Source organism: Ctenocephalides felis, unplaced genomic scaffold, assembly GCF_003426905.1.
Source record: "Ctenocephalides felis isolate EL2017-DRISC unplaced genomic scaffold, ASM342690v1 CF-g0.4_SCAFFOLD_03573, whole genome shotgun sequence".
Lineage (NCBI taxonomy): Eukaryota > Metazoa > Arthropoda > Insecta > Siphonaptera > Pulicidae > Ctenocephalides > Ctenocephalides felis.
The window spans coordinates 21,261,769-21,288,390 of NW_020539727.1; the positions used below are offsets into that span (position 1 = coordinate 21,261,769).

Here is a 26,622-nt window from a genome sequence, read left to right on the forward strand (position 1 = left end):
TTTTGTCTGTAATTATGTATTTTTTATATTGTTTTAAATTGTACCCCTGAAATATTTAATCGTAGCACTGAAGATGGGACAAATCAAGACCCGAAACGTATGTCTCTGAATAAAAACATTCTTCTTCAATAAAACTGTTTTTAATTACTGGATGGATGCCCAAGAAACAATTTTATCATATTATTTCATCATCTGAAGAAAAAGATCTCGCTTTATATATATATATATATATATATATATATATATTAAATGTTAAATATGAACAATACAACACTCAGATTTTTAACACACACTTTATTTGGTAATTACAGACGTTTCGAGACCACGGTATGTCTCATCTTCAGTGTAATTTCAAAACGGTTGCTTATATACTACACATTCTTTAATATTTTATTTAAATTACATTTAATTTTTTGAAAATACAACAAACACCAACTATCACTTGCAAAGCTTGACACAATAATAATAAATTTATTTATATCCTAATTTAGTGTATTATTCTCTTAGCATTCAGTACTAAAACATGTGAATAGATACAGAAATATTTTAAACAAATCTTGAGTATCGAGATGAAGAGACAGGATGGTCTCTTTGTCACAGGATGGTCAGTTTTTTACACGACTCTTATATAAACATCATTAATAATTTATAATCTTTTTCATTTATCTTATACCCTTCAATAAATTAATCTGTTTTCACATTTGTTGATTTTAGTATGCAATCGTGCACTTCATTTGTTTACATTATAACTTTTTTTTTCAGTAACTTTCTATATGTCATTTATTAATTCAATTTTTATTTACAATATAATTCTAATCGATGATAATAATATTATATAATTACAACTACGAACACTTCTATCTTTTGGTATTTTTTTTTTTGTTAATTTTAATATATATATATATATATATATATATATATATATATATAGTTAATAAAAAAAATTATTTGTGACATAATTATAATAGAAAACACTTTGCTATTTTGAACTTTAAGAATTTAAAATAACATCTATACATATTGCATATTTGGATTTTAAAATAGTATTAATTGATTGAAATTGATATATCATTAAGTACTTATAGGGTGGTCCTTAATATGGACATTTTCGAATTTTTTTGCTCCCCTATAATAGTATCTATCCTCTCTCTTCATCTCGATACTTAAGATTTGTTTAAAATATTTCTGTGTTTTTCACATGTTTTAGTACTGTGTCAAGCTTTGCAAGTGATAGTTGGTGTTTTTTGTATTATCAAAAATTAAATGTAATTTAAATAAAATATTAAAGAATGTGTAGTATATAAGTAACTGTTTTGAAATTACACTGAAGATGAGGCATACCATGGTCTCGAAACAACTGTAATTACCAAATAAATTGTGTGTTAAAAATCTGAATGTTGTATTCTTCATATTTAACATTTGATATATATATATATATATATATATATATATATAACGTATGTTCAATTTTTCTTCATTCTTTCCCCTAATTTACCCCAAAATATAATTAATTACTCACATTTCAAAATCACTCCCTTTACGACCCTTACATTTACAAAGATTGTTATCTTACACTTTCACTTCCATCTCATTCATTCAAATTAAATTAAAGCAAATATAAAATGTTATGGATATATAGATCAATAAATTTATAAATCTACAAATACATAAATTTATAAATTTATGTATTTGTAGATTTATATATGTATATTTATATAAAATATAAATCCATTAACTTATGAATTTTATATTTGGCAATTCATAAATCTACAAATACATAAATTCATGAAATCGCACATCCATAAATTTATGACTTTACAATTCACACATCCATAAATTCATAAATCTACAGTGCTATAAATTTATAAATCTACAAATCAAACCATAAATTTATAAATTCACTTATCCATAAACTAATATATTTGTTCATCAGTTCACACATCCATAAATTTGTTATTCCACAAATCCATAAATTCATAAATCTACAGTCCTATAAATTTATAAATTTACAAATGAGTAGTGAATTTATAAATTCACAAATCCATAAACTAATATATTTATTCATCAGCTCACACATCCATAAATTTGTAAATATACAAATCCGAAAATTAATGTATGCATTCATCCCTAGATAAATAAGCATTCATCAATTCACATATTGATAAATTTATAAATCTACAAACCCAGAAATTCACAAATTCATAAATTTCTAATTCCACAAATTTATGAACTTATACATCTACGAATCTGTAAACTTATAAATTTACAAATTCATAAATTTATATATCTATAAATCCATAAAATTTTTAAATCTACAGATTCATCCACTAATATAGATATATATTATATATATATATATATATATATATATATATATATCCATAAATTCACATATATTATAATTTTTCGAATCTATGAATTTATAAATCCATAAATTTATAAAATAACAAATTCATAAAATTATGAATCTACAAATACATAAATTTAAAAATCTAAAAATCTGTAATTGAATAAATAGATATATCCATCAACTCACACATCCATAAATTTATAAAACTGCAATTCTATAAAATTACAAATTAATTTATACATCCATAAATTGATATCTGCATACATTTATAGATTTACAAATCCATAAATTTATGAATCTAAGAATCCATGAATTTATATAATCTAGAATTCTATAAATTTATAAATCTAGAAAGATGTAAAATTATAAATCTACGAATCAATAAATTTGTAACTCTACAAATCCATAAATTTATAAATCTTGTAACCCATAAATTTATAAATCTTCAAATCCATAAATCAAAATATATTTATATATATAAATTTATAAATCCATAAATTTATAAACTTACAAATCCAAAAATTTATAATTTACAAACTCAAAAACTTATAAGATGTGCAATTATAAATCTACAAATAAAAAATGTATAAATTTACAGATCTCTAGCATTTTGAATCTATTAAACTATAAATTAATATAAACATTCTTAAATTCACACATTTATAAATTTATAAATCTACAAATCCATAAATTTATAAACAACGACACTGGTAATAATAAAAAACAGATTAATTTAGAAATAAACTTATAAATCTACAAATTTAAAAATTTACAAATCCATAAATTTAAAGAACTACAATTTTATAAATTTGCAAACACAATTTATTCATTCATACAATAACAAATCCATTCATCCATCCATTTATAAATCTCCAAATCCGTAAATTTATAAAACTGCAAATCTATGAATATATATATATATATATATATATATATATATATATATATTGGTTTGATGTTGAAACATATTGAATTGAATAAAACAGGCAATGGGTGAAATGTGGAAAAGGTAATTTTAATTTTTTTATTCATTTCGAGACTAGATGTGACCCATCATTCATCTAAAAGTAGCTGATATTGTAAATTTCTTTTAGCTGAATGATGAGACACATCTAGTCTCGAAACGTATAGAAAAATTTAAATAAACTTTTCCACATTCAACACATTGGATGTTTCATTCAATTCAATATATATATATATATTATATATATATATATATATATATATATATACAAATTTCTACATCCATAAGTATAAATAAAAACACAAATTGATTATTTTAATCCTTTTATACATATCAATATATTTTTGTTAATCTCATCAGGTAAATGACATCATAATAATCCTATCAATTCTCATAAATATCTCAAAAATATACAAATTTAAAACAAACTTGTGTCTTTTTCAACTTCATCATCATCCATAACCTCATTGTATTACAACTAATTATTATTAATATTAATTCTAATTAATAGAGAAATTATCGATTAAGTAATTATGCAAAATTTGTTAAAACTATGACTTCATTCTTTATATTAATATAAAATAGTAGTATATTTACATGCATCTTAAATATTTAAATAAATTAGCACAAATATTGCAAATTATTCAGAAATTTTTGAACATTTTGGAAAAGCTTGTAGTAAAGGAGCTGGTAGCAAAGCTAGGTATATATATAAATAGTTGTCCATTAAATACTTGTATTTCAGCCAAGCAAAAAAAGCTAAACAAACATATATATATATATATATATATATATATATATAAAATGGTAGAATCTTGGATTTGTGAATATTTTGTAGAGTTTCGAACAAGAATCCAAAAAGTAATAAAAAACAAAAAAGGTTTTTTTAATAAACTATTTCTTTATTTGTTTATTTACTGTCGACGTTTCGGAACTAGGTATGTTCCATCTTCAGGACATCTGTCAAGAAACATGATTTTGATAAGATTTAAGCAAACAATATGTTTAAGAAATCATTTTTAATATCCTGTTATATAATACACTCATTTATTTTTATCAGTTTCATTTTGATCATATTATCATATTTCTGTACATTATTTTTTCAACTATTTTATTAATTAAAATCCATTTTCTTTTCTTAAACGTATTGTTTGCTTAAATCTTATCAAGATCATATTTCTCTACAGATGTCCTGAAGATGGAACATACCTAGTTCCGAAACGTCGACAGAAAATAAATAAATAAATAAAGAAATAGTTTATTAAAAACACTTTTTTTGTTTTTTAATACTTTTTGGATTCTTCTTCGAAACTCTACAATATATATATATATATATAAATATATATATATAATAAATATAAGGTTGTCAAATATCTCCCTTCGCCTTTTGTATTATAAACAAGAGCAAAAAAGCGGAGGGAGATATTTGACAACCTAATATATATGTAAATTTGTAGAAATATATACATTTTGATTTTAATTTCTCAACATCCCATTATATTTTTCATAAAACTATTTCCATTGCAACCAGCTCTCCGACAAAACCATTGTATTTAACAAATAAGGCTCCCAATTTTACCTCTTCACTCCAAATTCAAATGTAAAAATATTTTATCACAAAACAAAACATTACAGTAAACCTCTTCGATCCCCAAAAAAGAACAAAAACGAAGCTATATCACTATCTACAGCATCCCAAGCAAAAAAATTGGACCATCGAGGCTCCCAATAAAAATTCAATTCATTAATAATACCAAAAATTTATACTGTTTGAGTAACAACTTACATATAACAAGATATAAAAAATTAATTAATAAATATACATAATTTAATAGTACAAATAAATTATATAAACAATGTTATAAATCTAATTTATATAAATAATAACTTTACCCTCTATCTAACCTCTACTATTAGTGTAACGCTGGTCTTCTATAGTAGATCTCTAAGAGGTCGTAGAAGGAGTTCCGGAGCCCTAATTGTTTATGCCGCTCTCAGAGACTCTTCGACTTGTCCAGGTCGTCCTCCTGCTGGTTTATTGTCAGTTCCTGCAAGGTTGCAGAGAAGCGATTCCATTCATCGTGCCTTGGAAGAGCCAGATGCTAGAGGAAAAAGGAAATATAATGTTCTGTAATAACATAATTGTACGTGTTTTTAATAAAAATATAAATTTATTGTTCAATGTTAATGAAAGGGAATTTGTCACGTCCAATACATAATATATAGAGTCAAAATTATTTGTATAAGCTAGTGATGTCTTAGGCAAGAGTCTGGCCAAGTGATGATGTCTTAAGAGTAGTCTTAGATATCTTAAGTGGAGATTATGTCTGTTAATTAGAAGAAATAAACACAGTGTATAATATTACAAGTGGAGTTTATATTGGAAACCAGAAGTTTATCTCTTTCAGCAAATATCTTACTGAAAAAACCCATATCATTTCAATAAGTTTCAAAAGAAAGAAAGTCTGAAAAAGATCTTGATCTTATATTGTAGATCTACCTCTCATACTTTTAAAGCCGCCTTTCATGTATTTCTCAACCCACTTACAGAATTTTAAATAAATCAAATAAAGATATTTATCATATTTACCTCCGCAACATCATAAACCCATATCTTTCCATTATCATCACCAACGGTGACGTGTAGACCAGATGGTGTCCAGGAGACACGATTCAGAGCTGGTTGATTTTCGACTACAATAGTTGCAGTCGGCACCTAAAAGAAAAAATAAATATAAAATAAATAATTACAATAATAATTTGACGAAGAGATACTAGGTCTTCCTTACCTCTGTATCCTGGTTGAGATTCCACAAATCCAATCGTCCAGATCCATCGACTGATGCAAACAAGGCAGGATGGATTGGAGACCAGCTGACATCCAAAACGTAATCACCATTGTCTTCAAAGGAGTACAAAGGCTTGTTATCCTAGAATAAAACAAACTTTAACATACCTTGCACCAGAAATTAGACATCAGGATACAAATCAAGTAAGTTGGATTACTAAATTTTATTACCTTGAGACTCCACAGTTTGATGGTCCAGTCTATAGAAGACGTCAAGAACAGATGTGACATATCAGGTGTGTTTTGTGCCCTGTGTGCAGCAATTCCAGTAATTGGTCCTTGATGTCCATTGTAGAACTCCACAATACCAGCTTTGTCACCATGTCGACAAGCTACAATAAAAAACAATAAAACACTTCTGATAGAACCCTTCCATATTTTCTTATATTCACAAATAATATGAAGATTTTCTTGGTTGAGTTTTACGACAGTGTAAAACACTCAGGGAGTATTATAAATTATTTAATTTTAAACAAATTTGTCGAATACGTCAATCATATTAAGCAAATGGTTTGAAATTTACAAAAGTTTAGAGGTCGAGTCGATGTCCTATCGAAGGTCCTTCGTACTATATACAGTACAGTGGGTCAAGAATTTTTCATATGGTAAAAAATGCATGTGGGGTATCAAATGAAAGGTCTCGACTAACAGTTAACAAATATCATAGTCATAGACACTAAAAGCCAATAGGGTTCCGTACATTAAACATTATGTTATATTTACAATTACTTTATCGATATTTCTTATCGATTTTGTTAGTTATTTTGAACTGAAGTGAGTTGTTTTAGTAAAGAGTATTATGAATTATTTAATTTTAAATAAATTTATCGAATACATCGTTCACATTAAATAAATAGTTTAAAAGTTACAAGAGATATAATAAATCAATGCACAAGCGAGTCTATTCGTGCTATATACAGTACAGTGGGCCAAAAAACACTTCTGATGACGTCATGTGGTAAAAATGCATGTGGGATATCAAATGAAAGGTCTCGACGAGCACTTTACGAATATCGTACTTAAAAACCTTAAAAACCGATAGGGTTCCGTATATTAAACATTTTCCTTATATTCACAAATAATTTAAAGATTTTCTTGGTTGAGTTTTACGACAGTAAATTAGTTTATTAGAGAGTATTATAAATTATTTAATTTTAAACAAATTTGTCGAATACATCAATCATATTAAGCGAATGGTTTGAAATTTACAAGAGTTTAGAGGTCGAGTCGTTGTCCTATCGAAGTTGCTTCGTACTATATACAGTACAGTGGGTCAAGAATTTTTCATATGGTAAAAACGCATGTGGGGTATCAAATAAAAGGTCTCGACGAGCATTTTAAGAATATCGTACTTAAAAACCCTAAAAACCGATAGGGTTCCGTATATTAAACATTTTCCTTATATTCACAAATAATATAAAGATTTTCTTGGTTGAGTTTTACGACAGTGAATTAGTTTATTAGAGAGTGTTATAAATTATTTAATTTTAAATAAATTTGTCGAATACATCATTCACATTAAATAAATATTTCAAAAGTTGCAAGAGATATAATAAATCAATGCACGAGCGAGACTATTCGTACTATTTACAGTACAGTGGGTCAAAAACACTTCTAATGACGTCATATGGTAAAAATGCATGTAGGGTATCAAATGAAAGGTCTCGACAAGCATTTTAAGAATATCGTACTTAAAAACCTTAAAAACCGATAGGGTTCCGTACATTAAACATTTTCCTTATATTCACAAATAATTTAAAGATTTTCTTAGTTGAGTTTTACGACAGCGAATTAGTTTATTAGAGAGTATTATAAATTATTTAATTTTAAACAAATTTGTCGAATACGTCAATCATATTAAGCAAATGGTTTGAAATTTACAAAAGTTTAGAGGTCGAGTCGACGTACTATCGAGGTCGCTTCGAACCATATACAGTACAGTGGGTCAAGAATTTTTATTATGGTAAAAAATGCATGTGGGGTATCAAATGAAAGGTCTCGACGAACCTTTAACGAATATCATAGTTATAGACACTAAAAACCAATAGGGTTCCGTATATTAAACATTTTGCTTATATTCACAAATAATTTAAAGATTTTCTTGGATAAGTTTTACGACAGCGAATTAGTTTATTAGAGAGTATTATAAATTATTTAATTTTAAACAAATTTGTCGAATACATCATTTACATTAAATAAATAGTTTAAAAGTTATAAGAGATATAATAAATCAATGCACGAGCGACTCTATTCGTACTATATACAGTACAGTGGGTCAAAAACACTTCTGATGACGTCATATGGTAAAAATGCATGTGGGGTATCAAATGAAAGGTCTCGACGAGCACTTTACCAAAATCATAATTAAAGACCTTACAAACCAATAGAGTTCCGTACCCTTTAATTTTTCTCAAGTTTAACTTAATTTTTCAATATGTTTGCAATATGAAAGTATATTGAGTGTGGGAAAAGTGAGATATTATTACAAAATCACGAAGAAACTTTACATTTTTAATTTGAAAAATTAAAGTGTATGTGTGTTTGTGAAATAAAAGGTTGTATGTATCAAAGAATGTTTTGGTGCCTTATCTTGAATTTATTAATTAAGGAATCATTTTTATTAAAATTAATGGTTTTGTAAAATTAAATAGACACAATAAAAACAAAATGAAATCATACTTAAGGGGCACTAGTGTGAAATTTTCAAAAAATCAAATTTTCAATTTCTCCATATTTCGACCTTTAAAAATAACATACCAAAATTTTAAATAGTTTTGGAGTCACAGCCATTTGAAGAGTATATATATAGTATACAGTATAACTATCATTTTATCTTTAAACGCGCTTTTCTCAAAACAGCATTTTCCGAATTTGCTGCAGCGATTACTCAAAAACAAATGATCCGATTGCTATCGATTTTTTTTACATGTTCTATATATAGTTCTTTGTAAAATGAACTATCGATTTTTTGATCGGATCAAAAATCGAATTTGGCAGTCCAAAAACGACCAAAATTTTGGGTAAAATTCGACTTTTTTTAAAAAAACGCCGCCATTTTGTCAATTTTCGTTTTTTTTTTCATCGTAGGTGATTTTACAGACAATAATATCTAGTTTAATGAGATTTTTTTGTTTTTAAATTTCATCCACGTAGAAGGCCGTAAACACTGCATTAGTAAAGGGCCTTTTTTTGTCGCGCCGTTGGAGATCGACGATAACTTAAAAAATATTTAATTTTTTTCTTCAAAAATTTTACTATGTATTCTTAAAACATGTATAAATATATTCCTAAAATTTTGAAATGATTGATAAAGTAGTTTTTTTAATATAAATTCCCAAAAACCACCTTTTTTAGGCGGTTACACTAGTTGTGCCCCTTAAACTGGTATAGGTCTATTTCCTTTACCTGAGTACACAGTGCCTTCCTCGCTTCCAACAATAAAATTATTAACTTCTCCAACAGGGAATGTCATACAAGTAGCAGCTACTGCTTTATTTTGTTTCTGCTGCAAATCTTGAGTATCTTGAGGAGACGACAGCATGTCCAACGACCAACTGCACATCCTTCCATCGCTCGATACTGATATCAGATTGTTTGCGTTTTGGGTGCCCACGACGTCCAGACAATAAATAGGATGCTAAAATAATAAAAAAAATATGTATATAGATATACGTGTTATATATATATATATATATATATATATATATATATATATATATATATGTAGTTTACCGTATGTGCAGTTGCTGACAGTGGCGTCCGTTGTATGGGCGTCCTCTTTTGAACCCTGTTGTCCCACAATACAATTTGTCCAGAGTACGTGCCGCCCATGATCAAATTAGGATGAAACCTGCGCAAAACAAATCTTATATATAAAAATAAATCGCAAAATGTGTTGGTAAGCGCATAACTCAACAACGTCTGAACCGATTTGGCCAATTATTTTTTTTAAATGTTCGTTGAAGTCCAAGGACGGTTCTTATGGCGAGAAAAAATCGAATAATTGCCGGGAAAACCCTAAAAACTGCCCTTTTCTTTTTCACATACAAACGTTATCTAACTAAAACGTAGAATCAATTTGAGCTTTATTGCTATTATATAAAGTTCATATTAAATTACAAGCACTCACTGTATACTCATTCTGAACGATTATTCGGATCTTGATAAATCTTTCTGAAGTTTGTTAAGGAAATTTTCTAGGATGTATGTGATTATAATGGGATATATGTGCAATATTGTAGAAATAAATGGAAAAAATTGCAAAAAACGACATGTCATTGTTTGCATTGAAAACAAATGAAAACTATCATCTGCCAAAAATTTCAATTTACTTATGAACCTAGACAATATTAGAATATGTATAATAAATTTATGATTATGAATAAGTAAAAAGAAATGTCTACTATTCTTATAAATTTAAAAAAAGGACTCTACTGACGAGCAAACTGAAAAAAAAATTATTTTGAAAGCAAGAAGGGACTCTACTTACGAGCAAACTGATTTTCGAGGTCATTTTTATAAATTTCAAAATGAAAAAGGAACTCTACTGGTGAGCAAACTGATTTCTGAAAATATTCTAATAAATTTCAAAATGAAAAAGGAACTCTACTGATGAGCAAACTGATTTTCTACGTGATTTTTATAAATTTCAAAATGAAAAAGGAACTATACTGGTGAGCAAACTGATTTCTGAAAATATTCTTATAAATTTCAAGGGAAAGGGGACTCTACTTACGAGCAAACTGATTTTCGAGGTCATTTTTATAAATTGAAAAGGAAAAAGGGACTCTACTTACGAGCAAACTGATTTTCTACGTCATTTTCATGAATTTCAAAATGAAAAAGGAACTCTACTGGTGAGCAAACTGATTTCTGAAAATATTCTAATAAATTTCAAAATGAAAAAGGAACTCTACTGGTGAGCAAACTGATTTCTGAAAATATTCTTATAAATTTCAAGGGAAAAGGGACTCTACTTACGAGCAAACTGATTTTCTACGTCATTTTTATAAATTGAAAAGGAAAAAGAGACTCTACTTACGAGCAAACTGATTTTTCGAGGTGATTTTTATAAATTTCAAAATGAAAAAGGAACTCTACTGGTGAGCAACTGATTTCTGAAAATATTCTTATAAATTTCAAGGGAAAGGAGACTCTACTTAAGAGCAAACTGATTTTCTACGTCATTTTTTATAAATTAAAAAGGAAAAAGGGACTCTACTAACGAGCAAACTGATTTTCTACGTCATTTTTACTAATTTAAAAAAAAAAAAAAAGGACTCTACTTACGAGCAAACTGATTTTCTACGTCATTTTTATAAATTGAAAAGGAAAAAGGGACTCTACTTACGAGCAAACTGATTTTCTACGTCATTTTTATAAATTGAAAAGGAAAAAGAGACTCTACTGACGAGAAAAATGTTTTCTGAACAAAAAAATTAATTTGAAAGCAGAAATGGACTCTACTTACGAGCAAACTGATTTCTGAAAAAAAAAATTTGAAAGCAGAAAGGGACTCTACTTACGAGCAAACTGATTTCAGAGGATTTTTTTATAATATTCAAAACAAAAGCGATTACTGACTAGGAAACTTATTTCCTAAAAAGAGACTCTAATTTCCGAAGGAGTCCTTATATTAGTATATGTACAATAAACTTATGATTATGAATAAGAAAAATGAAATGTCAGCATTATTATTGCCAAAAGCAGCTGAGATGTGCCAGAAATTAAAATAATATAAAATACTGTATATGTATGGCAGATTGAATGATATACATATGAACAGGATATGACAAATTAAATCACTTAAAATATGAAATTAAGTATTAATCAGGACCGGTACTACCTTTAATGCGATGCATGCGAAAAATACGAGCGCACGTTTTAGGGGGCGCCAACACAAGATTCGGAAATTAAATTTTCTTTATATATTTCTTTGCATCTTTTACTAATCTTTCCACAATATTTTAAAATTCGTAAAAATTTTACTTTAGTACAAGAAATGGGAAGTAAAGATGAATACATACAATTCGGCCCTCACGATATCGATTAGGAGAAGTTTAAGATGCAATTTTGGATATCTTAAATAATAAAAATTAAATTAATTTAATCCAACATGAGTACCAGTGTTATGTAATGGTTATGGTTTATGTTATACCGTTTAAAAGACCTCAATTTCCAATATAGTGTGGTAATTGAGACTCATCATTTTATTTAAAGCAGTTCTGCATTTAACATCGCTCATATTATAAATGTATATGCATTTTGGCGTAAAGAGTAATTTAAAAAACAATAATTATTATTTTTAGGTAAACGGTAGATATTAGTATATTATATTAAAAAATTGTAGACATGGGTACAGGACAACATCTATCGGGTTATGTCTATGCAAACCAAGTAAATATTTACTAGACTACTTACTTGGCAAAAGTGGCACTCATGACAGCACTCTGACAAAAATACACGTCCTCAGGAGTCGTCTTCTTGAATTTAGTGTTCCAGACAACGCAGACGCCTTCAGGATCGTTGGGGGCATCCTCGTTACCGTGATAACTGGCCAGCAGTAACTCTGGGTAATGTGATGACCAATCTAGAGAAGTCACGCACCGGCCTTTTGTCCAGCGCTCGTCGAAGAACCAACGATTAAGGGATAGACGAGCTGTGTTCGTTTTGTCATCCCTAAAAAAAAAAGAGTACACGTAAGGTTCACGCGCGATTGAAGTAAAACTTATTTGCTACTGTACAAGATGGTATTTAAGTAAAAATAAATACATCATATAACAATTTTAAATAATGTTTATTAGTAATATGATGGTAACACTCGTGATGCACACATTTATTAGTGTCGACCATTATACACATTTATATAATGATAAATTATAAATTATATATTTATAATAGCATTAAAAATATGTATAATATTTAAAACCAATAATGTAATTGAAGTCATACTTCAAATACGACATGATCGGTTTGTCATTGTAATTAGCATCTAGGACTTGAACCTTCATTAGAGAAATAAAGTAATTGCTGATTAATAAATTCTATAATATAAATTCTATAACGCCTAAACAAATATTGTTTTCGCGACTTGACTCATCATGTAATAATCGTGTTTAAAGAACTTCATGCAATTAAAATTAACATACATTAATTGACTGCTTGTATTTTTTTTTTTACTTTTTCGCTGGCTATATAATCTCATTCTTTGAGCAGCTCTAATATCTGCCTTGGCTAAAAATATTTTTCATTTTAATAACATCAAAGATTTATAGAAACTACAAGACCATTTTTGATTTTATTTTTAGTTTTGCTCGTCAGTAGAGTTCCTTTTAAATTTTATTTTTAGTATGCTCGTCAGTAGAGTCCATTTTTCTTTAATTTTTAATTTAATCATCAGTAGAGTATCTTTGAATTTTATTTTTATTTTGCTCGTCAGTAGAGTCCCTTTTTTTCATTTTCAATTTTGCTCGTCAGTAGAGTCCTTTTTTCCCTTTAATTTTTAATTTAATCATCAGTAGTCTCTTTGAATTTTATTTCTATTTGGTCGTCAGTAGAGTCCCTTTTTCTTTAATTTTTAGTTTGCTCGTCAGGAGAGTCTTATTTTCTTCTATTTTTAATTTAATTATCAGTAGAGTTTATTTTTCTTTTATTTTGAGTTTTGTGTATAGTTTGCAATAAACAATAAACCAAAAAAAAAATTTAGTTTTGCTCGTCAGTAGAGTCCCTTTTTAATTTTATTTTTAGTGTAGAGTCCCTTTCAGTATGCTCGTCAGTATAGTCCTTTTTACCTTTAACTTTAATTTAAACATCAGTAGAGTCTCCTTGAATTTTATTTTCATTTTGCTCGTCAGTAGAGTCCCCCACCTTTTTTCATTTTTAGTTTGGTCATCAGTAGAGTCCCTTCATATTTACGAATAATATAGAAATAATTTCTAATCAATAAACTTACGTTTATTACATGGCACAAATGTTTAATATGTTTTATTAATTTAAAGGAAGAGGGTAATATTCTTCTGATTCAGACATTTTTTTATTGAATCAAGATTTGTATTACGATGTAACTTTAAAATGTTTATTTATTTATGCCGATTTCTTTGTTGATATCGGTACGCATACAACGTTAATGCCACTGATGCATACAACGACAGATCTCTATTTACTCGACACGACGACTAATCACAATCGACCCGTATGGAAATGATATCATCGAGAGCGAATGACGAATCAATGGCACTCGACTCTTATCTTATCGACTCTTATCTGCCGTAACGCATTTCCGTTGCTCTTGTACGGATTTACACACTAATCGCGCCTAAACAAATTGAGAAAATTGTTGAAATTATATAAATTTTGAGTGCTTACATGTTATTATCAGCTCCTCCTGTGTAATCCGTGTAAATATCCATAGATTCACTCAAAGCCCTCTCAACGAGTCTGCCAGCCCTATTCATAAACCTTTGGAAGCCCTCGGACAATATGATCATCTGCTTTTGATCCTCGCTCAACTCCCGAACTAAAACCAAGAACAACCATTACAACCAACTCCATAATTCCATTACTACTATTACTATTTAAGGCTTTAAACGTCTTTCTACACTAAGGGGCCCATTGTCCGGTAGAATAGACCAGAACATAGCGTTGTCATGGTAACGCAAGAATTTGCCCTTATGTTTATTATACAAAATTTGAAAATTGTAAATAGATATTTGTAACAAATGCACATTAATGTAGATATAATGAAATATTACCACTTACTTTCTTTCTGCATCTGCTGCTCCTGCTCCTTCCTTTCCCTCTGTTCACCGGGCGTGAGCGCCGGCGCCACTTCTTGCACTAGGGGCAGCCCGTGCGGCAGAATTCCGGGCGGCAATTTGCTGTGATGCATGATGTGCGGTAAAGAGTTGCCGTCTTCGTCCTCGCCTTGGCCGAGAGAGCGTTCGGGATCGTCGAAAGTAAGTACTGAACGGTGAATAAGGCGGGCCGACAACGTATACGATGATGATGATGATGGTGAGGGATTTGTAAGGGGTAAGTGATCAAGGGAAACAGTAATAGATGGTAAGGCGAGATCAGAACTTGCTCCAAGAATTATCAATTTTTCTCATTTTACTCATGCTTGGTAACTTCTCCAAAATTTAGTTCCCTTGATCACTTTTTTCAGGACGAATGTCAGGATGAATGAAGCAAATGCAAGTTAAATTCAATTGTGCCAAAATGAAAACTTGAAAACGTTCGCGATCGTCGAAAGTAAGTACTGAACGGTGAATAAGGCGGGCCGACAACATATATGTGCCCCTAATTATGAAAGTGGTCTAAGTCAAAATTTTTGGTATCAGGTCATTCCTTTCCACCGAATGATCGTGATTTTGGGTTGATAGAAATGAAAATAAAAAAAGCAAATTACTTATACAACTCTGAGCATTATTATGAATTGATAGAAAAGTGCAGAAAAAGCAATACATTTTCGATAAAGCGAATGTCGCAGCCGGATTTTATTTCAACGAAATCATTGTAGAAGATACAATAACAAGAATAGTAAAAAATACCACGGGCGAATCTGTCTTTTGGCTACAAGTTCAATGGATGAGATTCTTGAAAAATGAACCTTATAAAGTTTTTTATGTTTTATAAAACTTCTTTAGATGATTCTATATTTAACGTTTTGGATCTTTCACCTAAAAGAGAAAGACCAAAAATATACGGAAATATTAAATTACTTCCATTATACACCAGCATTAGACCAGTATCGGAAGAAAAACATAAAGATATTATGAGTTTACTACCGTACATACCTCCAGTTTTTCAGGAACATTTTAAGAATCTTAAATACTCGAAATAATGATAAAAATGGATTACCGTTTAAAAATAATTAATTAAAGCTCACGAATTATTCAATAAAATTATTGTTTCAAATAAAAATCAAAGTTTTTTTTATTGCTTTAAGTCATTTATAGGACATTCAGTTAATTTTGAAAATGGTCTAAGTCAATTCGACCATTAAAAACAATATTATCGTATGAAATTCACACAAAATTTCATATTCATAATAAATTTCCATTAATTAAAACTAATAAAATTAAAAATTAAAATGTCGCATAATGTAAAAATCGCACATCATTAAATATCTCGAAACAAGAAATGACTTAGACCACTTTCATAATTATGGGCACATATGACGATGATGATGATGATTAGGGGATTTGTAAGTGATCAAGGGAAACAGTAATAGATGATAATAGATGGTAATAGATCCATCAAAGGCAAGATCAGAACTTGGAGATGTACCAATGAGATATTGAATGACTATCCGGGTTTTGGTTTTATCCGAGAATTATCAAAGTTAAGGGGGTATTCTAGTGTAGAGCGATAAATTTTAGGTCATTTTTAAAGTGTCTTAATAGAAACCAATGAATGTTTTTTACTATCCATTTTTTACCACTTGTTTTTAATATAATTAAAATACAAAACAAAAATTAACTAGTGGGGTGTATGGCATCGTGCCTTAAGGCAAATTGCAGGAACTTCCCGTACCGTAACGAAATGTTCGAGGAATACTAAATGTTTTCAAATAGATTATTATTAATATTGTAACATTGTAAATAAACTGAATTGCAAATTTAAAATTATTTGTTTAAGTTATATTAGAACTTTAGTCAGAATAAAAATAAAATCTGAATTATTTCCGATATACAAAAAAAACTAAAAAAAAAATCCAAAATCAATTATTTTGTTAAGACAAGCAGATAGTACTTTGAATCATTTAAATCGGACGCTTAGTTCTCTCAAAAACTGCCATTTTTTACATATTTAGCTCCGTATCTTCGAAATGGCTGGGCCTGCCTCTGCCAAAAACTAATAGACACTTCTCCCAATCATTACTAATTGAATGGTTTTTAGATCATTCAAATCGGAATGTCAAAATCAAAAAGTCGATTTCTATTTTCTGCACTCTTTGCTCCGTATCTCCGAAACGGCTTGACCTGCCTTCGCCAAACACTAATCAGCTCTCTTCCCTATCAATAGGAATCGAATGTTTTTTGAACCATTCAAATCGGTTGATCCGTGCGCCCGAAAACGTGACTGGAAATTTGTATCCATACATACATACACACACACACATCCATTTTTTCTGAGGTATGCCAAAACGTTCAGAGAAATGTAAAAATTTTCAATTTCGATTTTCGGCCCTGCGGGAAGTTAAAAAATAAAAAAGTTGAAAATTGTAAAAACTGGCAGCTGATGAAGTGAGTGGTCTCAAAAAATTGGCAACAGTCTTGACATGATTTCAGTCCTCCTAGCCATCGAAAATGCAAAAAATAAAAAGATTATTAATCTATAATGATGTCGCAATCGTCCGAACTAGCGATGAGTACAAAAAATTATTTTTTTACAAATTGGCGACTGTTTGAAAAAAAAAGTGTTTTTTTACTGTTTTTTTGAGTTTCTCGAATTTTTTAAAAATAGTAAATATTGGAATTTGGAGATAATCCTAGTTCGGGCTATAGATAGGTCTATAAGTAAGACTTTCTAAACATTTCAAGTGAATCGATCGATTAAAACTCGAGAAATCGTGTCAACAGTATTGAAAAGTCTGTTCTGAGAAAAAAGCATTTAAAGTTTTGCGTGAAGCCAAACCAGTATGGAGACCGAGTCAGTAATATGCCTATATCTCCGAAAATAATTCAAATTTTCAAAAACCTTCTCGTACCCATATTCTTAGATAGTTGAACTTTGAAAATATGAAATAAAAAATCGATTTTTTTGAATTTCTACACTAGAATACCCCCTTAATCTTTTTCCCAGTTTACTCATGCTTGGTAACTTCTCCAAAATGTAGTTCCCTTGATCACTTTTTTCAGGATAAATTAAGCAAATGCAAGTTAAGTTCGCTTGTGCCAAAATGGAAACTTTGGCAGAACTAATCGGATATTTATAAATCTATCCCTAAATTGCATTTGCTTCAGGAATCTGATGCAATGATGGAGCGAGCAAATATGGCAAATGGGTATATATACAAAATGCAAAATTTGGCAAAAATGCAATGTGCAATTTGCCAAAGTCGTAATCTAATTATACATAAAGATGCAAACTGGTAAAAAAAAACTAGGTATGATGCTAAATACGATACTGCTATATGAAACAAAAAAGACAATCAGACAAAAGATCTGAAATCTGAATCATAAAGTGGTTAAATATTTTTGGAAGTATTCTGGTATTGAACGGAATAAATATTGGAACTAGGAAAAGATATTGATGTGGCTGCAAAATTGCAAATGCAGCCAGGTGATATCAAATTTCAGAATTATACAAAACCATATCTAAAAACAATATATGGTGTCATAGGAAAATAATGTTTTGTCAAAAAGGAAGTCATAAAATAGAACACAAGCCAAAATCTGTACTGACTTGAACAAACTGATGAAGAATCAATTTCCTTTGCTAAGAAAAGCTAAAAAAAAGGGTTGGTAAGGATCTCGTTTTCTGCACGTTCTGGCAAATGTCTAGAGGGTAAATTTAGAAAAACCAAGAGTAGCAAATTGTTATGGCCAAAGAGACAAAGTACACCAGGATTGCTATCCAAAATACAACCAGAAGAGAAAACCAGGATTTACATAGAGGAGCAAATTTGATCATGCAGTTACTTATTTGCAACGATAGAAGACTTTATTTAATCTTGTGCAGAATTTTCAAGAGGTTGAGAGTGAAATGGTATCTAGTAACAAGTGTTTTTTTGCCTCCAGTAACAAATAGTTGTTATTGCAAAAGAGACAAAGTACACCAGGATTGCTATCCAAAATACAACCAGAAGAGAAAACCAGGATTTACATAGAGGAGCAAATTTGATCATGCAGTTACTTATTTGCAACAAAATAGGAGACTTTATTTAACCTTGTGCAGAATTATCAAAAGATTGACAGTGAAATTTCAAGAGCAGTATAAAAAATTTCAGGAACAAATATAGCAAAATTCTATAAACAAGGAATGGTATTTACTGCTTCCTATTTCTAGGGATAAGTAGGTCTTCCAAATTGGAAGACAACAAATTTTCGTAACTATAACCTTTTGCAAGTTTTCTGGTCCAGAAACTCAGGACTATTATTGATAATGGCAAAAAGACAAATAACAAAATCAGGATTCATGCTATTATTTATTCAAAGCTTGATTATGTGCAGAATTATCAAGAAGCAGTAGGGCTCGAATTAATATTATTCATATTATTATTATTATTCATATAGCAGTATCGCACTACAACACATAGCACACAGCTAAGTAGATAAATATTCAAAAAAATGTACGATTATGTAACAATATAAAAATCTTGATCTAAAAATATCATGCAGTTATTCACAATTTCAAAAAAACGTAGCAAACGTATGCGCAATTTTACGCATAAAAATCTCTCCACCCAATCGATTTAGGAAATTGATTTTTTTTTAAATATATATGTAGTTTGTAGATATTTTTAGTATGTGATAAAAAATATGATGAAATGATTTCAAAAAAGTAATTGTATAATATTGTAAATGTAAAAACTAGCAAATTTTGCAAAATGTTAGTTCTTATTTTTAAAAATGATGATAAAATTAAACGCATGCATAAAAATCATCCTTAATTTTCTACCACTTAATAAGCAAAATAGTAACAAAACTAAGGATAAAACTGGTCAAAAAATGGTTTGAACAAACATGAAAATTACTTGATCCAAATAATCCTTAATTTCTTACAACTTGCACTTTTTTGTGCTAAGTTTTGCACTTTTATTTTTTAGCATGATGCTAAATTTTAGGAGCACAAGTTGTAAAAAAATTCAATTGGTCAAAATAACTTTGACTCATAATATAAAATTTAATTTTTTATAATTTTACATCCTTAATTTTTCACCAATTGCCCTTTTTTTTAACAAATTATAATTAAAGTACAATGATGATTTTTGGTGTCTCAGTGGTAACAAAATTAAGGATTAAATTTATCAAAAAAACACAGAAATTAGTATTATGTTAGACATGCAAATTAAATACGAAACTTATTGAAAAACGCATTTGAACAATACAAATATTACGCATTTTAACAATATTAATAATGTCATTTATTAAATAATTATAATTAATGAACGTTTAAACTCTTTTTGTGTGCTATATATATATATATATATATATATATATATATATATATAAATCTGCTGTACGTCTAAGAAATTGAATTCCCTTTAAGGGTTTACATGGGTTTTCTCAGGCAAAAAACGGCCTTTTTTCAGTCATTTTTTTACATATAAAAAAATTAAATATTTTAATGAATTTTTTATATCCAAATAAAAACTAGTTGGTATTGGTATTTTGCCTTGAGGCAAGTTACATGAACTTCCCGATATGTGTAATAAGTCGATTAATAATCAATAAAAAAAAATTGTGAGTGATTAAAAGTATTACGAGTGGATTTATTACACATAATTGAAAGCGAACATGTTAACTCTGAGTATTTTCTGAGAGCAAATTTTCAAAAATCAATTTTTATAATTGAATTAGTTTCCGTAGGACTTTAATGGTTTAGTATGTTCATTAAGACCGAATACTCTATTGTTATACCAAGTAAATCGTCTAATTTTAATTTTAACAAACGTTAATAAAACTACTCATTATCTCAAATTTTGATGAATTTTTAAAATTAAACTACTTGTCGTAAGGCCGTAATATTTCAATCAGTTGTATAAGACCATGATATATATCATCAAGAAAAGTTTCATAAAAATCGACTTAATTTTTTTAAAGAAAACGCCTCGGTAGATTTTCACCTAAAACTAATCAGTATCATTCCTAACAAATATCTTTCGAACAGTTTTTGATTTTTTAAATCAATTCGATAGTATGAGCTTAAATGTGCACGAAAAGTTTAACACTTTTTTTCCAAATTATAAAGAAACGGCTCAGCAGATTGTCTCACAAAAATGACAAACTATAGTGCCCTTGAGATACATCGAATGGCTTTTAAATTTCTGAAATCGGTTCAGACGTTTTTGAGCAAACGTCGATGAAAGGTCTAATTTTGACAAATGCCAAAAAAACTATACCAATTTTTGCAAACTTTGATGAATTTTTAAAGTTAAACGAGTTGTCGTGGAGCCGTAATATTTTAGTATGATCTAGAAGACTATGGTATCTACCGTCAAAAAAATTAAAAAAAAATCAACACTTTATTACAAGAAAACGGCCCGACCGATCTCTACCAAGAACTCATCAGCACGATTCCCGACCAATATCTTTCGAACATTAAAATGAATAAAAAATTATAACCTCTATATATTATGATATATAATTCGGATGCGTTTTCCAACACAATTTTTATAAATTAATTACCAAACCAAGTCTAATGATTAAATTAATGAAAAAAGCACCTAAAAATCAATGTGAACCACTACTGCTAAAGTTAATATTAGTGACTACTAAATAGTGATGTGTAAAAAGTGTTCTAATTACGATACGTCAGGAGAAAAGAACGATTAGATAGATTTTTAAATTTTTTACATAGAGAAAAAATAGAAAGCATTATTAGCACACCTACCTGTGAACTCGTCTTCCCATTCTAAACCCGGGTTTAGATTGTATTCATCTTGAAATTAGAAAGAAAATGGAAAACAATCGATAAGTATCTATCATAAAAGTGCTATCTATGAATAAATAATTAATTAGTTGATTGATTGAGAGAAACAGTTACAAATGTGTTAACAATTTTGCATTCCGTATGTGTATTTACACAAAAGTGTTAAGTGGAAGAATTTTTTTTTTGGTCCCTACGATATGAAAAAGAGTTAACAGTGACGAAGTAGAAAGTTTTAATAATAAACACATTTTCAATTTTTCAAAGGTCTAGTTATACATTAGGGTGGTCCTTAATATGGACATTTTCGAATTTCCTTGCTCCCAAGGGCTCAAATGGTTCCAAATAGATAAAAAACAATTCTCTCAAAGTTTTAGCTCTTAATATTGTCTTTCAGATAGTGCGCAATTCAATCAAAATTTTGTATGGAAATAGCATGAAAAAATTTTGCAGAACGTCGAATTTTCAATGATAAGAATTATCACTTTTAATTCATTTGTCGCTAAGTTATACCTAAAATTTTTTTTTTTAATTTTCAAAATTTTTTCCATGCGCTTGGGAGCAAGGAAATTCGAAAATGTCCATAATAAGGACCACCCTATTATACATATATATGGTAACGCTATCTTATGCTTGTTTATTGATAATGAAAACTGTGAAAAACAGAGAATGTTCTGTTGATTTCCTTTAAATTTTCTCTGATTTTCTAAAAAATTTTATGGATTTCTTTAAAATTCTCTCGAATCAAAAAAATGACACAGAACTATCTAGAAAATCGGATAATTAAACATCGAAATTAAAAACGTATACTAATCTTTTTAAAATGTTTAAAAAAATAAAACAATCGAGAACAAAAAAAATCATACGATATACTAGAAATAATCATGTATAAAAAATTTTCGAGTTTCTTCCCAAATTATCCCAAAATGGCTCAAAATGTTTTATTTTTATATTTAATTTTTAATTTTTGAAAATGTTACCAGCCGATAAGTCCAAAATAAAATACTATAAATAATAAAACATATTTTTTGCACGTTTTGATACTACATTTGTGTCATCGTTTGGGAAATATTGATGCAATACTTACAAAACAAATGGGGAAAAAAAGGATTCAAACATTTCTTGTTTAATTTATTTATAAAAGAATTTTATTTCATGACGAGAAAAATAACAAAATAAAAAAGTATTCTTGTATGTAAAAAAAGTAAAGAAAAACTATAAAATCAAAAGATTTTTAATAAAATTATGATGTCTACATCATTATTATTAAAATTGTATATAATAAAAATGTTGTGAAGTTTGATGACACATATTTGTTGCTAAAACGTACAAAATATATATTGATTAATTATTGTATTTTATTTTGAACTTATAAATGTTAATATTAAGAGCTAAAACTTTCAGAGAATTTTTTTTGTCATTTTAGAAGCATTTGAGCCCTTGGGAGCAAAGAAATTCGAAAATGTCCATATTAAGGACAAACCTAATATATACATACATATATACATATATATATATATATATATATATATATATATAATTTATTTTTTCCTAGTTCGTCACTGTTAAACCGGAACAAATTAATTGAGTCAACGGAAGACGTTCCTCATAGTGTGCTTTTGTCCTCTCTTAATATTAAAATTATTTTTGTTATTAAAAAACCCGCAACAAAAATAAACAAATTAACAGATAAACAAATAAATGAATAAATAAAGACACACAGATGATCCCTTAACAAATTTTCATTAAAAATTATTATGAACGTCGAGAACTTAAACAAACCCGATCAACAAAAACTAAAGAGGAGATTAATTAACAACATTTTGATAATTCATAAAAAAAATTATAATAATAATTAAACACTAGTAATAACACATTTGATAGTTAAATATCATGTAAATAAATTCTAAAATAATTCTAAATAAATTTGTTTAAACGACGATTTGCGGAGGCTTGTTTTATACATATGGAGAAAAAGTTATAAACAAACGAAATGATCCCCATGCCTCAGTATAATTTGTAATATTATCAAAAAATAAATCTAAACGAGATTTGTATTAATTTTTATACATGAAGAACAAGAAATATGTCCTATTTTTGGTATAAAGTCAGTGTTTTCCAAGGTAAGGCCCAAAAAGAACCAATGGCTAAAATTGTTTGAAATAAAGAGGAAAAAGCTTGTATATTATTTTAAGGTGAAAAGATAATTTATGTACCTAAAAACGTTGGGAAATACTTGATTAAATTTGTTTTAAAAAAAATCTGAAATCTGTGAAAATTTGTGATTCGCCTCTTTATTTGTTTTTCAAATATATGAAATGATCATAATAATGCCTCTGTATAATTTATAATATCAAAAAATAAATCTATACGGGTTTTCTATTAATTTTTATAAAATAAAAACAAGATAAATGTCCTTAGTTTTAAAATTCGTGTCGATATTTTTGGTTTTAAGTCAATGGTACAAAAACAAATCCTTTTTAAAAAGAAATTTAGAAAAAGTTTGTTTGTTTTTTAAGGTAAAAAATAATGTATGTACAAGAACTTAAAAAAATTAAATTGGAAAACACTTGTTTAAATTTTTATTTGAAAAAAAATCTGAAATGTCTGGAAATTTGTGAATAGCCTCTTTATTTTTTAAAATAAATAAATTTAAAAATTTAATAATTGGACATGATTTTTTTAACAGTTTAAAGGTCATATCAGTTAAAATAGAAAATCTTATTACATAATTGTCTTAAAATAAAAAATTATGTCCGGAATTTTTATTATCAATAAAATCTATGTAAAGTGAAAGTCTCCTTTTTGTATTTAAATAAATAAATTTGAATATTTATTTGAATATTTAGACATGATTTTTTTAGGAATAAATAAGTATTTCCCAAAGTGAGGCAATTGAAAAAATTTAAATTTAAAAAAATGCTAGAAAATCTTATCATACAAATGTCTTATAATAAAAAATTATGTACAAAACTTTGTCTATCAATGAGATAGGATCTCATACGAGATTTGTAATAATTTTTATACATGAAAAAAAACAAGAAAAATGTCCTTGGTTTTTAAATTCGTATAAATATTTTTGGGATTAAATCAGTGTTTTCTATGATGAGGTCCAAAAAGGACCAATGGTGAAAAACATTTGAAAAAAGTGGACAAAGCTTGTATATTATTTTAAGAAAAGAAATAATTTATGCAAGGACTTACGTTTTCTTAAACAAATTTAAATTGGGAAACACTTGGTTAAGTTTTTATTTGAAAAAAAAATCTGAAAAAAAATTATTTTTCAAATATATAAATTTAAACATTTAATTAATTTTTTTTTAATTTTTATAAGATCAAATCAGTTAATTTTTTTTTTTTAAATCTTATTATGCATATAAATGTTGTAAGATAATAATTTATGTACAAAACTTTTTTTTATCAACTAGATAAAGTCTCAAAAAAATGTCGATTTCCATTCAAACAAAAAAATCTGTATCTTCTATCTCCTCTTTAATTTTTAAATAAATAAATGTACACGACCTCAAAACAATATAAATCAAAATCGTTAGTATTTTTAGTCACAAAAACCCAAAAAGTCCGAAAAAAATAAACCCAAAAGCAGAGACGAAAATCCAAAATTAAGGAAAAATAAATATATAATATGTAAAATATATAAAAGCTGCTTAGGAACAAGAAAAATGCCCAATTTGTAATGAAAGTTTTTGGAAATACAATTCAGTGCAAAAAATAACACAGATTTAATTAAATATTATATAATTAAATTCAAAATAATAATTAAATAATACCGTTGTAAATTGAATTAAAAACATTAGTATTATTTTCTTTAATACAAAACAAAAAAAAACAGATTTAATTAAATATTATAATAAAATTAAATTCATAATAATAATAAAATATTATCAAAGTTGTAAATTGAATTAAAAACTTGAATGAAATTAAAGTATTGAATTAGTATTATTTTCTTTAATTCAAAACGGTTTTTGCAATTTTTCTTCGAACTAAAAACGTTAAGTTTTTTTTTTCACATACGTTTTTTAAAAAAATATTATATATTATATTAATTTAATTCATTTATATATGTAAAGATATTTATAACTATATAAATATATAGATAAATATTTTTTATAAAAAAGCACTGAATTATAATGCTATATACAAAACTTATTATTTTTATAAAAACCAATAAAAAAAATCGCCCAAAAAGCACAGTTTTGTGTATTTACAGTAAAAAGAGCCCCGATTACCAAAATTTATATATAAACTTATATATAAATAATATGTTAACTAAAACTATATGAATGTTATGACAAATATGAAATTAAATCGAAAAAAAAATGATAATGGCAACCAAATCTTGATTTATAATATTAAACTTAAAACTAATAATATTCATAATTGGGCGGAGAGAAGTATAAATAAATAATTTAATTTAACTATTAAATAAAAAATGTTAGAAATTAGAGTTAAAATTAATAAAATGATAATTAGTGCGGGCGTTGTTAATTCAAATTGTTAAACAAATATTAAGAATGAATTAGTTTTAATTAAATTGATGATCAAGCGTTTCCAAAATTGTATTATTAAAATTAAATTTTAGCCCACAATTTAAAATTTACCCCCCAAAATTAAATAAACAAACAAGTCTTAAAATAATTTAAATATATAAGATTTGTTAGAAAACGCCTGAATATTCCAATTAATAAGCAAAAGAACACGTTTTATTTTGAACTAAATATTAGTATATTAAATTTTGAAAATTAGGTTATTTTCATTAAAGTTTTTTTATTTATTTTGAAAAATTATTAATAAAATTAATAATTATCAAGTGAAATAATGACTTACCGTAGTAATCGGTTGCGTGAG

General features: G+C 27.5%; 2 protein-coding genes across 2 annotated transcripts in view; both read right to left on the reverse strand.

The window, feature by feature from the left end:
• LOC113389747 overlaps positions 1-3,782 on the reverse strand; it is a 109,034-nt gene extending 105,252 nt beyond the window's left edge. Inside the window, 1 exon segment of the mRNA XM_026626758.1 lies at positions 3,744-3,782. Coding sequence (XP_026482543.1) covers positions 3,744-3,782 — 39 coding nt within the window.
• Positions 3,783-4,802: 1,020 nt separating this feature from the next.
• LOC113389028 (cytoplasmic dynein 1 intermediate chain-like) lies at positions 4,803-26,622 on the reverse strand (the record flags this gene model as incomplete). The annotated part of the gene is given in 10 exon segments (XM_026626073.1): positions 4,803-5,416; positions 5,905-6,030; positions 6,104-6,244; positions 6,334-6,494; positions 9,568-9,799; positions 9,895-10,012; positions 12,583-12,840; positions 14,527-14,677; positions 14,920-15,123; positions 26,602-26,622. Coding segments are annotated over 10 exon segments (1,520 nt in total), but the record flags the coding sequence as incomplete, so codon positions are not given.